Raw genomic sequence first — 14,256 nt, 5'->3', positions numbered from 1 at the left:
CTAAGTGTTCAAGTGAAAGGAAAATTGCAGGTCTCTCACTTTAACCCAAAAGCTAGAGATGATTAAGCTTAGTGAAAAGGGCATGTCGAAAGCTGAGATAGGCCAGAAGCTAGGCCCCTTGCACCAGTTATCCAGTTTGTGAGTACAAAGGGGAAGTTCTTGAAGGAAATTAAAAGTGCTTCTCCAGTGAACACACGAATGATCAGAAAGCAAAACAGCCTTACTGCTGAGCTGGTGAATGTTTCAGAGGTCTGGATAGAAGATCAAACCAGCCATAACATTCCCTTAAGCAAAAGCCTAATTCAGAGCCAGGCCCTAACTCTCTTCAATTATACAATGGTTGAGAGAGGTGAGGAAGCTGCAGAAGGAAAGTTAGAAGCTAGCAGAGGTTGGTGCATGGTGTTTAAGGAAAGAAGCCGTCTCCTAACATAAAAGTACAAGGTGAAGCAGCAGTTGCTGATGCAGAAGCTGCAGCCAGTTATCCAGAAGATCTGGATCAGGTAATTCGTGAAGCTGGCTACCCTCACCAGGAGATTTTCAATGTAGGCAAAACAGTCTCCTTTTGGAAGAAGATGCCATCAGGGACTTTTACAGCTAGAGAGAAAACGCTGATGCCTGGCTTCAAAGATTCAAAAGACAGACTGACTCTGAGAGAGATGTACAATGAAATTAATGTTGTTTTCATGCCAACATAGCATCCATTCTGCAGCCTACAGGGCAAGGAGTAATTTTGCCTTTCAAGTCTTGTTATTTAAGAAATACATTTCATGCAAATCAAAACCACAGTGGGGTACCACCCCACACCTGTCAGAATGGTTAAAATCAAGAACACAAGAAACAGTAAGTGTTGGTGAGGATGTGGAGAAAGGGGAACCTTCTTTCACTGTTGGTAGGAATGCAAACTGGTGCAGCCACTCTGGAAAACAGTATGGAGGTTCCTCATAAAGTTAAAAATAGAGCTACCCTATGATCCAGTAATCGCACAACAGAGTACCCAAAAAAATACAAAAAAACTAAAACAAAGGGATACACATAGCCCTATGTGTATAGCAGCATTATTTACAATAGCCAAATTACGGAAGCAGCCCAAGCGTCCATTGATAGATGAGTAGATAAAGAAGATGTGGTGTGTATATAAATGCAATGGAATATTACTCGGCCATGAAAAAGAATGAAATCTTGCCATTTGCAATGACATGGATAGAGCTAGAGAGTACAATCCTAAACGAGAGAGTCAGTGAGAGAAAGACAAATACCATAGGATTTCACTCATATGTGGAATTTAAGAAACAAAGCAAATGAGCAAAAGAAAAAGGAAGAGAGACAAACCAAGCAACAGACTCTTAATTCTAGAGAACAAACTGATGGTTACCATAGGGGAGGTGGGTAGGAGGATGGGTGAAATAGGTGATGGGGATTAAGGTGGGCACTTGTCATAATAAGCACTGGGTGATGTATCGAATTGTTGAATCACTGTATTGTACACCTGAAACCAATAACACTGTATGTTAACTACAGTACAGAACTGCAATAAAAAATATTTTTCAGAACAGTCGAAAAAAATACGTTTCCTAAGCTTATATGTGGCTGCCGTAGATTGTGATTCCTTTAATGGATCTGCACAAAGTCGGTTGAAAACTTTCTGTAAACAATTCACCATTCTAGATGCCACTAAAAACATTCATAATTCACAAGAAGAGGTCAAAATATCAATACAAACAGGAGTTTGGGAGAAACTGATTTAGCCCTGATTTAGCTGGATGACTTTGAGGCGTTCAAGTCCTCAGTAGAGGAACTAACTGCAGATGTGGTAGAAACAGCCACAGACCTAGAATTAGAAGTGGAGCCTGAAGATGGGACTGAATGGCTGTACTCTCATGAGAAAACTTGAATGAAGGAGGAGTTGCTTTTTATGGATGAACAAAAAAAGGATTTCTCAAGATGCGATCTACTCCTGGAGAAGATGCTGTGAAGATTGTTGAAATGATAATAAAAGACTTAGAATAGTACGTCAACTTAGTTGATAAAGCAGTGACAGAGTTTGAGAGGCTTGATTGACTCCGATTTTGAAAGAAGTTCTGTGGATAAAATGCTGTCAAACAACATCACATGCTACAGAGAAATCTTTCATGAAAGGAAGAATCAGTCAATGCAGCAAACTTGGTTGTCTTATTTTAAGAAATTGCCTCAGCCACTCTAACTTTCAGCAACCATAGCCCAATTAGCAGGCATCAACACGGAAGCAAAACCCTCCACCAGTAAAATGATTACAACTTGCTGAAAGCCCAGATGATGTTAACACTTTTTAGCGATACAGTATTTTAAAATTAAGATATGTACATTTTTTAGATATAATGCTATTGCATACTTAACAGACTATAGTATAGTGTAAACATAACTTCTATACCACTGGGAAACCAAAAAAAAAAATGCATTTGATTCACTTTACTGCAATATTTGTTTTATTGCAGTGATCTGGAACTCAGCCTCCGGTATCTCCAAGGTATTCCTGTATAATAATCTTTGGTCATTTTTGTGAATCATGGTTATTTTTTTTTCTGTTTATGGATTTGATAGTTCATTTCCTAAAGAGGAATGAATTGTACTTGGACAGTTAAAACTCAACGAAGCGTACCCTCTGAGATAGAGCTCAAGACAAAGATATCCAATTTCACCATCTTATTCCTCTTATTCTTATTCGTAATACTTGAAATTCTAGCTAGTGCTATAAGGCAAAAAAAAAAAAAAGAAAGAAAGAAAAGAAAAGAGAAAAAAAGAAAAGAAATAAAGGCATACAAATTGGAAAAGAAGAAATAAAACATTTGCATATGGCCTCACTGTCTACATAAATCCCAAGGTCACAAGATACCAGATAAATATACATATATAAACCACATTTCTATATCTAGCAATGAACATGTCAAGATTAAAAGTAGAAACACAAAAATAAACCTCAACCTAACCCTCACTTTATTCAAAAATTACCTCAAAATAAATCACACACTTAAATGTAAAATATAAAACTATAAAAACTTCAGAAAAAAATATAGGAGTAAATCTTGACACCAAAACATGATCCATAAAAGTAAGCTGGTAAGCTGGACTTTATGAACATGAAACTTCTGTTCTGTGAAACTTATGTGAAGAGGATGAAGAGACAAGCTACGGAGTGGGGAAAAATATTTGCAAACCACGTATCTGACAAAAGACAGGATGTAAAACACAAAAGGACTGTCAAAATTCAATAAAAAAGCAAACGATTCTATTGGAAAATGGGCAAAAGATACAGACACTTCACCAAAGAGGATATACAGATCAAAGGAGCACAAAAAAAGTTGTTCAGCAGCACTAGCCATCAAGGAAATGCAAATTAAAACCAATATCATTAAAAAATTATATTGGTATATCATTGCACACCTATCAGAATGGCTAAAATAAAAATAGTGATACCAAATGTGGGCAGGGAAGCAGAGAAACTGGATTATTCATACGCTTTTGGTAGGAACATAAAATGAGTCAGCCACTCTGGAAAACAACGTGGCAGTTTCTTACAAAACTAAGCATTCAGTTACCGTATGATCCAGCAATTGTACTCTTGGACATTTTTCCCAAGGAAATAAAAACTTGTGTTCACACTTATGTACACAAACGTTCATAGCAGCTTTATTTGTAATAGCCCCAAACGGAAAATCACCCAGCTATTTCTCATCTGGTGCCTGATTAAGCAAACGGTGGTACATTCACCATGGAATATACTGCAAACGGTGGTACATTCACCATGGAATATACTGCAAACGGTGGTACATTCACCATGGAATATACTGCAAACGGTGGTACATTCACCATGGAATATACTGCAAACGGTGGTACATTCACCATGGAATATACTGCAAACGGTGGTACATTCACCATGGAATATACTGCAAACGGTGGTACATTCACCATGGAATATACTGCAAACGGTGGTACATTCACCATGGAATATACTGCAAACGGTGGTACATTCACCATGGAATATACTGCAAACGGTGGTACATTCACCATGGAAATATACTGCAAACGGTGGTACATTCACCATGGAATATACTGCAAACGGTGGTACATTCACCATGGAATATACTGCCCAACAATAAAAAGGGATGATCTGCTGACACATGCAATGGTGTGGATGAATCTTGATGGAGGTATGCTGGCTGAAAAAAGCCAATTTTGAAAGGTTACGTGCTATATGACTCCACTTGTATACCATTCTTGAAAGGAAAAAATTCTAAAAATCGAGACCAGGCTAATGGTTGATAGGGATTGGGAATGGGAGATTGAGCTGGAGCAGGGGGAGAGAGGTACGTGTGTCTCTGAAAGGTCAACATGGGGCGGGGATCCTTGTGGTGATGGAAATGTTCTGTATCTTGACTGCATCAATGTCAATCCTGGTCTATAGTTTTGCAAGATGCTACCATGGAGGAAACTAAGCAAAGGGTCCACAGGATTTCTCTGTATTATTTCTTACAGCTGCTTGCGAATCTACCATTACCTCAAGGTAAAAAGTTTAATTAAAAAACTTGGCATTTTACTAAAGTCTTCAAAATTTTAAGTTACATTATGTAATTGATAGATTGCCCACCTACTTAAATGTCAGTGATTTCAAGATTTTTCTTAGACAGTGAGTGCCTAATAGTGATCAAAAGTATGAAATACATCATTCAGTGTCTAAGAACAATTTGATCAGCACTGTAGACGAATAAACAAATGTGTCTCTATTAAAGGCCAGTTTTGATTATTAAAACAAACAAACAAAAAACAACGGAAGAAAACCTCCATGAGGTGGATGGCAATTGGTCACACTCATTCTGGACCTTGATGGAAATGCTAAGAATCTGCCTTCTGGGTTGTCGAGTGGAGACTGACATTCTGCTGCCTTTTTCTCTCACAGGATCTCCTCTTCAGCGTGTGTGCCCTCAATGTCGTCTCCACCATCGTGTGCGCGTTGGCCACAGCCATGTGCTGCATGCAGATGGTCTCTTCCGACGTCCTGCAGATGGTGAGTGGGCCCCTTCCTTCCCAAGCACACTCCGAATGGCGAGCCTGACCCCCTTCTCCTCCAGCCACTTTGAAACCAATGGAGAGTGGACTCTTCTAGCTTTCATCCAGAAGCCACAAGGATGATAGGCCCTGAGAGTCCATGGTGCTTGGAGGTCACCTCATGGTACCCTCTGGAAGATAGAGGACCTATACATTTGGGGCCTTTAATGTATTTATTTTAGGCATCTGTTGGAGCTGCATGTTAACAGAATCTTGCCACCCTCATGCCTCTCGTGTGTGCTCTTGAGTAATTTTAGTGACAATCCTATAGCCCTAGACATCCTCTGGGCCCGGGACCTCCAGAGCACGGTGCCTTCCTCCAGCTTAAGAATTCTCTTTTAATAAAGGAAGGTTTTTTAGAAAATGAGTCCTTTTCAAGTTGAAAAACTGCTCATCTGTGCTTTTTAGATTTGCTAATTAACCCTGAGCTCATTATCTAGTGGCAGAGTCGCTGGCTGGCCATCATTTGCCACCCCCGCCCCCCGGCCAAAGTCTTAGAGTTGAAAAACTGCCGCTCCCAAGGGGGAGAAATGAGACTAGGAGCAAGGGTCACACACTTATTAATACACGTTTATAAGTACATGCTTAATAAATAACGAAGGCTCTTCATTATTCAACGTGAATGAAACACAGCCCTCTGTTCAGTGTTACCACTAAAGTCAGTACGATAAAGAGAAACTGATGGGAAGATATGGTTCTCCAATGCCTAGGGTAGGAATCATCTGTGTGCGTGTCTATCTGTCTGTCTATCTGTGTGTCTGTCTCTATGTCTCTGTCTCTCTGTCTCTCTCTGTTTTGCTTCTTTGTGTGTGTGTGTGTCTGTCTTTCCCTCCCTCCATCTCTGTCTCTCTGTCTCTCTCTTTGCTTCTTCGAGACCTGCCCTGCCTCCCCCTCAATGTTTTATGCATCTCATGAAAGAAAAAGCAAGCTATTCTGGTTGTAGGCTGTTTTATTTGCTCTTTCTCATCCACCCCATGGCAATACATCAGTTCATCAAGTTACAGGGCCAGAGAGCATCATTACCAAGATGTTAAAAATTCATTGGTCCTAATCATATGCAACGCCCGCCTCTTTGTCCCAGTGTATATCTACACAGCTGTCACAGCCAGGGCTGACCTTTCCGAGAGGTGGCAGTTCTCTGAAAGGGATTTAATTAAGCAGTTATTCAGCGGCAATGAACTTTTGGCCTCGCTCACAGAGGCCTCATGTTGGTGATTTTCTCCGGCATGTTGTATAGAGGAAAGGTTAAGTACCGTGGGGTTCTACTCACCTCCGCGGATTTTACGATTGATCTGTAAATATCATACCAATTTAACCAAACTAACAGAACCGAAGGGCTATATATATAAAAGTTTGCATTCCCTGGTTTGAAGCATTAGAATGAAAACTCGAACTAAATCCGAATAAGGTGTAGAGTGGCTGTGATGGTGTCTACAGTCACGATCACATCGATGTGGCACACGAGCGGGCCGGCGATCCTGGGCCTGGCGTCAGCCGTGTCTGTGTCAGAGTCCCACCTCTTCTGCGTATGAAGCAAGTGACTCTGGGCTTGTCACGGAACCCGCCTGAGCCTCGGTTTCCTTACCTCTGAAATGGACCAAATGGCATACCTGGTGAATATTCAAGAAGTGTGACCTATTCGACTCTTAAATGCGGGGGGAGTATTAGTTTGTTATTGGGAATATGCTGCAGCCGTGGCTGTGAACGCCGTGGTCCTTGATGTACTCTGTCAACTGCAAACCACCACAGGGAGGGAAGGTGTGGTCACAATGATGACAGCCGCCATCAGAACCCCTGGCTATTCCATTGCTGAGTATTTGTGGTAAGCTTGCTTCTAAGTCCCGGCATGGAAGTGAAAATCAGTTAAATTCCTGCTGTCAAGTTCCTTTTCCCTTTGCGACCATGGGCTGTGGGACCAGACAAGGCTCTACTCTCCTTTGAGTCCCTGGCTGTGCTGCTGACTGCTGCAGAGTCTCGGGGGAGCCGAAAGGGAACTGGGGGCATATGACCATGGCGCCTTGTGGGACCCATGCATGACCTTGGGCACATCGCTGCCTAATTGTCCCAGTTTCCTCCGCTGGCCTCACAGGGCCACTGAAAGAGGAATCAGGTAATGCATGTGCTTGGGCTTTGAAAATCCCTGGTGGCCCACGTGGGGGAGGTTGGCTTTTACCACATGGGTCAGACTGGGCGACGCTGGCCCCACAGGCTACACCCTGGAAAAAGGAGAAGTGGGGAGGCTCAGGGGCTCATTATTCTCCCTGAGGGATGGAACCTGGAATCGAATTATTCATGAGCATGCCTCAGAAGCTCTTTTTAATTTTTTGGAAAAGTCTTCTCCTTTTTTTCTAGCTTTATTCAGGTGTAATTGACTTTAATTTTCTTACTTCGTTTCATTAGGCTGTGGAATTAAAGAAGTAATATATGATCACTGAAACAAGGAAAACGCAGAGATATATAAAGACAGAGTTAATAAGCTATACCTTCTCCCACCTCATTCTCCTGAGGAAAGTTTGCAGTGAATCCTTCCATTTCTTTCTTGATTTCTTAGTGTTTCTATTAACATATACAAGTAGGCTATTTTCTTTTTTCCTCCTTCCCTCCATTCTTCCTTCTCTTCTTCTTTCCGCTATTGCTTCCTTTTTTGTTTTTAAAGATTTTATTTATTTATCTGAGAGAAAGAGCACGAGCGGGGGAGAGGGAGAGGCAGACTTCCTGCTGAGCAGGGAGCCTGATGTGGGGCTTGATCCCAGGACTCTGAGGTCAGGACCTGAGCTGAAAGCAAATGCTTAACCGACTGAGCCACCCAGGCACCCCGCGTTATGTCTTCCTTTTAACCAAACGGGATCACACTATTCATATCACTCTGCAACTTGATTTTATAGCCTGAAACTATAAGCATATAATTTGTATGTCCCTAGAGGGACATCTCTGTAGGTCAATATACACAGAAATGTCTCATGTCTACACTGATTCGTTCTGTGGATGTAATGTCAATCGGCCATTTCTCTGTGTGTGGATGCATGAGTTCTTTCTTGGTTTTGATTTTGTTTTTGTTTAGATCCGTGCAGATGACGCTACAATAAGCTCCTTGTGCATACAGTTGTAGCTCTCTTAGTCCACCTGTGCTGAACCCACTGGCCCGGGAGCCACGGTTCTCCATCCCGCCCGTAAGATGCACTGCCTGCTCCCCACCGCACAGCCGCCCACCAGCAGCCTCCGCGGTTCACCCCCATGCCATCTCTGCCCCCAGCAGTTGGGTCACAAGTTTCCTAAGGGACAGTTGTAGCTGTCCCCAAAGAAGTCGAGGCCAGTGGTGTTTGGCTTGTCAGTGCATACTGTAGTACTATAGAAACCAATGAAAGATGAGTGCAAAAAAGATCATTGTTTCTATTATTTAAAAAAATGAGTGCTTTGGAAAGATTCAGTGAAAGAGGCTCCCTAGGTATATTGCTCTCAATTTTGATGTGGGTGAGACAATCATAAGGAATTGCGATACAAATTTTTAAAAATCTGGGAGGTGTCTGCACACACACATCATTTTACAAGTACTTTTAAGTTCCAGCTCTGCTCCAAAAACACAGAAACAGGAAGCAAGAGAATTCTTTTGGTGTCATTTATATACCAAAGACCACGAAGCACTCCAGACCACAGACTGACTCACAGCAAGGCATGGCTTGGCATGGAGGGAACCCCTAATTCCTTCCTTTCTTCTGGGGCTCTGCATCTTGGGATAAGTAACCATTTTTAGAGCTCCTATCCTGAATGCATGTATACATGAGATACAAAGCTTTATGCCTATCATCAGATTTATAAAGCTAGGATACTCTAATATGTTTTGGAAATAGTGGCAAAAGGCAACTGATGATAAAATTCAGTTTATTGATACAGTTTAGTGGAGAAAGCTTTTACCTCCAAAGTATCCCTGATCTCACATTTTTAGTTTTATTTCTTGAGCGTAATCTCATTTTTCCCATTTCTCCATTTAGCTCTTTTCCTCCCCACGAACTTTATTGCCAGCCACTTTAGCCTAAGGGACATCATCTGCTATTACATGCATCTCCATTAGGCACTTGCTTGTGAACTTCATCTTTTATTGTTGTCATTTATGTTCTCAACACGAAGCATGTGCCCTGTAACTCAGAACGCCTTAGAAAGTGCAGACGGAGCGCCATGCCTTTCGCAGACGTGCTAACTGTGGGCTTGCCCATGGAGCTAGCAAGGGGTACCGTGGTCAGGGATGGTTATGGGTGCCGTGGTCAGGGATGGTTATAACACCCCCCACCCCAGAACTCCCAGAATCACTCAAGTTCACCAGTATCTTCACCTCTCCAGCTCACCCCAGTGCCCACCAGCACCTCATGGAGGCTGGCCCCTCCTTGGACCCACAGTGACCTTCCTTGAGGTCTGGGTTTACCAGAAACATCTCTGGGTAATACGTGCTACTTATCTATCAGACGAGAACTGAAAGGTGTCTGATTATTTTTTTTTTTTTTTTAGATTTTATTTATTTATTTTTAGGGAGAGGGGGGAGAGAGAGAATCTCAAGCAGACCTGTGCTGAGTGTGGAACCTGATGCAGGGCTAGATCTCACGACACTGAGATCTTGGCCTGAACCGAAATCAAGAGTTGGATGCTTAACCGACTGAGCCACCCAGGTGCCCCCCCCCCGAATCTGAAAAAGCTAGTTATAGCAGACAATCCTAATGGTGAAACGTATATGCTGCAAACATTGTGACTTTAAATATGCAGATGAGCTTTTGTCCACCAGGGTTTTGATTTGGGGCCAAGACCTTCTGTTCAATTGGGGGTCTATGTATTAGTGTACCGAGTTGTATTTCTTGTATAAACCCCGTGGAAGTTGCACCATCTGTAATTTCTAGATTCAGTTCCTTTAAATTGGCGTGAGACATGCAAAGCGAGCAGAATGCAGAGCTCCCCTGGATGTTTTATGACTCCTCTCCACTCCCTTACAGCTGCCTTGCCAGGACCTGGCTTGGCAACACTTTCTGCTCAGCTGCTCTCCTTTGTCAAGTCTTTCCAAAGCATTCAACTTGGTTCTCATAGAACAAGCAAGTTTTCCTGCCTGTATTCATAGTTCATCATAAATTACGGTCGTAACTAAACTGGGCGTTAGCTACTGGGGAGGGCACCCCTGTGCCATGAGTAGCTGGGGAACACACTTGGGGTGGTGGCAGGACCAGAGAGCAGCAATGTGCCTTGGGCGGGCATGACTCCAGGGTCTGGAGTGCGGAGGGAAAGCCCAGCTCGTCCAGTCGGTCGGTGACAAGAGGTCAATTAAGAAAACTACCATAGGAATATTAGCATATTTCTCCCAAGTATCAAGAAAGGTAGAGGAAGGTGGCTATTGCCCTGTATTGCTTAGTCCTTATGGGAAATCTCAAAGATGTGTGTGATCCATTCAGGAGCCAGAGTGTGGTGGGGAAGCCGGGAGAGTGTGCTCTGTTCCCCAGTGAACCAGAGAGGAAGCCGCTGCTCAGGAGACTGGGGAGCCATGTAAAAGGAGACTGGCAGGCCTGTCCTGGAGCCTGAAAGAGAAGAAGTTGCTCAGAGCTCACAGGAGTTTCTGGAAATTCCAGCCCCTTGTCCTGCCCTCCATTCCTTACTCCTCCACCTCCCCTCATGGCAGGAGATGGAGGTGTAGGGACGGCAGAGCTAATATGTGTGATATGGTCCTTTGTTTAAGCCACACAACACTGCCATCTGGGTCTGTGACAGAAATGGTGTTTCCCAGTGTGACCCTGTCAGCCTAGGTGGGTGAGAGGGGAATCGAGACTCAAAGGGGTCAGTAATGTGCTCATAGTCTCACGGGCCCTCAGTGGTCAGGCAGGGTCACCCAAGGCCCACTGCCCTCTTTGCACCCCCTCTCAGACCCCAGACTATGGACTGTTCCTATAGAACCAAATTTTAGGGTCCTTCCTAAGTGGGCCTTGGGAAGCTGCTGCAGGCCAGGTGCACCCCCAGCCGTCCACACCGGTTCCAACGCGCCTTGAAGGACGGCACACCCTAAGTTGGGATTCCCTCTCCAGAGCAGACAGATGAGGAGGGGCTTCTCTCTGGCAGGGTCTAAAATGCACACTCCTGTTTTGTGGATGCCGAGCACTGGGCAATAATGATGCTCACATCAGGTGTGTGAACATCTCAGTGGGGGTACCAGCGCCACTCCATACAGAACAAACAAGGCTGTTGGAGATGGCCCAGAGCAAGTAGGACCACCTGGGGAAGAAGTGACAATTCAGAGCTGGTTTTCCACCCACCACACCCCAACGCAAGCTCAGGCTTTGTGCTTCACTAATTTGCAGATGTGGGAGCAGGCAGCGTGGTGGGGTGTGGGGGGGCCAAGAGCATTCCTGCCAGGCCCTGAAGGATGACTAGAAGGTTGCTGGATGAAAGGGAAGTGGGGATCCGGGAAGAGGTTAACAGACACAGAGACAAGCAGCCAAGGACCACAAGAGTAGGAGTGGGGGAAGGGCAGGAGAAGGGTAGCTCTTCTTCCAGGCTCCCTCTAGCGCCCCCTGTTGGCAGAGCCCAACAGGAAGCCAACCGACAAGGGACGTGCAAACGTGGTTTGCAGACTTCCAGCCCTAGCATCTCAGAGTAGAGTCCCAAGCAGGTGACCTTGGGCTTGGAGACAGACCCCACCTTATTGGGGGAGGAGGATGTATGTCAAATGTTCCCTGCAGGCTTCTGCCTGGGAAGGGCAAGGAACGTAGGTAAAACCTCAGTTGCAACAAGCTGTGAGTTTCTTCCCTAAAGATGGAGCCAACACACCACTGGAAAGGTGATCTGGCATTTAGAGCAGAAGTGGTTAAAGCTGTCATTTAGCCTTTAAAAAACCTCTGGTGTACGGCAGCATCTAGGCATTTAAACCTGCTAATAGGATCATCTGGAGCGCCTCGCCTCTCTCGTTGAAGAAGCTTGTTGTTCCCATTCCTGGTGGGAATGTACCTTTTATATGAGAGCATTTTGACTTTTGCATTTCACGCTTGAGTGTGTTATTGATTTTTCTAATTTCTGATAGAGACTCATTCAAAATATGCCCCTATTAGACCTGAAGGACATTTGGCCTCATCCTAACTGCTCAGCTTAGTGCAATATGCATCGGGGCTGACAGTTTTCCAAGGCAGAGGATAACAGACACACATTCGACCTGCTTATAGCCACTGACTCACCTCTATTTCAGACAATTAAACAAAGCCACAGCTCAGACCTGCTGGAAAGGCAGGGAACGTGCTTTGTGTGTTAAGAAAACCCACACAAGACAATTTCAGTCTGATGTGTTACATGTGTAGACATGGTCACTATTCTTTCTCCATGAGGCTAGAGCATGCTGATTTCATGGCATTTGACCATACTCAGAATTGTGACCTCACCCTTACTTGTGCAAAAATGTCCTACCATCCCAGCCTCTTATTAAGTCCAGACCACCATAAGCACTGCTGCCAGAAGGCACTTCCTACCACACAGCTTTAATAGCACTGCTTCCCTGCTCTAGCACCCTCACTGGCTCCCCAGTGCCCCCAGAATTAAGAATTAACTTCTAGAGTCTTATATAAATTTGCTTTTCTTAAACACATCTTTCACTAGCTCACCTGTCCTTGAGCCTGGAGCACCTTCTTGCAAGCCCACCTGTAGAAGTCCTACCAATCTTCAGACCCATTCAAATGCCATCTTCTTTAACCCTTTGTAGACTCCAGGTCCCCACACAGTGCTTGGAGAACTTGTTTACTAGCGTAACTGTCTTTGCTTGGCCGTATACAGTCGATTGTCCCACCCATCCCTTACCCTTCATGCGGTGGGATGTCCCAGAGCATAGCGCTTCAGTAGCACAGTCTTCTTGCACCTGCAGTCATCACAGTGAGGTGTTGATCAGAACTGAGCAATGGCTCAGACATCTCCATACCACAGGCAACCTCTGGGGAGCAGTGACCAGAGGATGGGAAGTTATTTTTTTTTTAATTTTAATTAATTTATTTTCTTTTTTAAATGATTTTTAATAATATTTTTTTATTATATTATGTTAGTCACCATACAGCACATCCCTAGTTTTTGATGTAAAGTTCTATGATTCATTAGTTGTGAAAGGAGGGGGGTAAATAGAAGAGGATGGGAAGTTATTGGCCAGTGCTTCCTATGGGCAGAAATGGAAAGCTAGGCAGAGGCAGGTTTCTTTTTGTTTAAGCGATTTGAACTCAGTTTGCTCAAGCAGCCTCTAGGTTTTAAGGTTGTCCCACAGAATGTTCTGGAGCTCATGATTCTTTTCCCTCGGAGCAGTGTTTTACAAAGTTTATGAATTTCCTAGGACTGAGAAGTATTCGTAGATACTATGTGTCCAAAGGGACCCATAATGAAATATTTGAGAAATGTTCCATTAATGGGTTAAACAGATTTTTTTTTTTTTTTTTGGTGCAGACCTTCTTGGGACCTTTAACATACTAATATGCGTTACAGGGCTCCAAGAAGGGAGTACAATATGTAGCATTTTCCAAATCTGTTTTGCTGTAGGAATTTGGGGGGAGGTGGAGAGGAACATCTTGAAGGTCTGGTGTTTTTTCATGAATGTGCTTTGGGAAGTGCTGTCTTAAAGGCTGGATGTCAAACACCCTTTTGACCCACAGGCTTTGAGTAGTATAATCTGAAGAGAAAGATTTAGGGGTGGGGATAGAATTAAAGACTTCCCAAACTGTATTTCTCCTTAGAACAGAGGCATTCTGTGTAGCAGTGTGAGAAACAAAGCCTAACAAAGAAGCTTTGGGGGCGAGGCAGTCCTCAAGGAGCCATCATCTTGAAGTGTGTGTTTCGCCGTCACAGTCCGATGGTTTAAATTACATAAGTTCCAAGTGGATCATTAAAGCTTATGTGTAATTAGCTTAATTAGACATAAGCCACACAAGATGTCCCAAATAACTCTGAATCTCTCTGTTTTCCAGTTCCTTCCACAAAGGGTACATTCCGCCAGCCCAGCCTGCGTGACCCCCCATGGCACCGTGCTCCACCAGACCCTGGATTTCGATGAGTTCATTCCCCCCCTCCCACCTCCACCTTATTACCCACCAGAGTACACCTGCACGCCCACCACCGAGGCCCACAGGTGGGTCTTTCTGGTGATGGTGGTGGTGACCAGCATGGATGCCAGGAAGATAGGAGCAGTCAGGG

At 44.0% G+C, this 14,256-nt stretch overlaps 1 protein-coding gene across 2 annotated transcripts in view; it reads left to right on the top strand.

Annotated features, from left to right (window-relative positions):
* ENTREP2 (endosomal transmembrane epsin interactor 2) overlaps nt 1-14,256 on the top strand; it is a 446,783-nt gene that overhangs the window by 413,785 nt on the left and 18,742 nt on the right. For both annotated transcript variants that reach the window (XM_044388362.2, XM_026510327.3), the window contains 2 exons: nt 4,931-5,038; nt 14,031-14,191. In XM_044388362.2, the coding sequence (XP_044244297.1) occupies nt 4,931-5,038; nt 14,031-14,191 (269 nt within the window). The remainder of the gene's footprint in view (nt 1-4,930; nt 5,039-14,030; nt 14,192-14,256) is intronic.

Source organism: Ursus arctos, unplaced genomic scaffold (assembly GCF_023065955.2).
Source record: "Ursus arctos isolate Adak ecotype North America unplaced genomic scaffold, UrsArc2.0 scaffold_28, whole genome shotgun sequence".
Lineage (NCBI taxonomy): Eukaryota > Metazoa > Chordata > Mammalia > Carnivora > Ursidae > Ursus > Ursus arctos.
The sequence above is the reverse complement of the archived record's forward strand: the minus strand, read 5'-3'. Positions and strand labels throughout refer to the sequence as shown.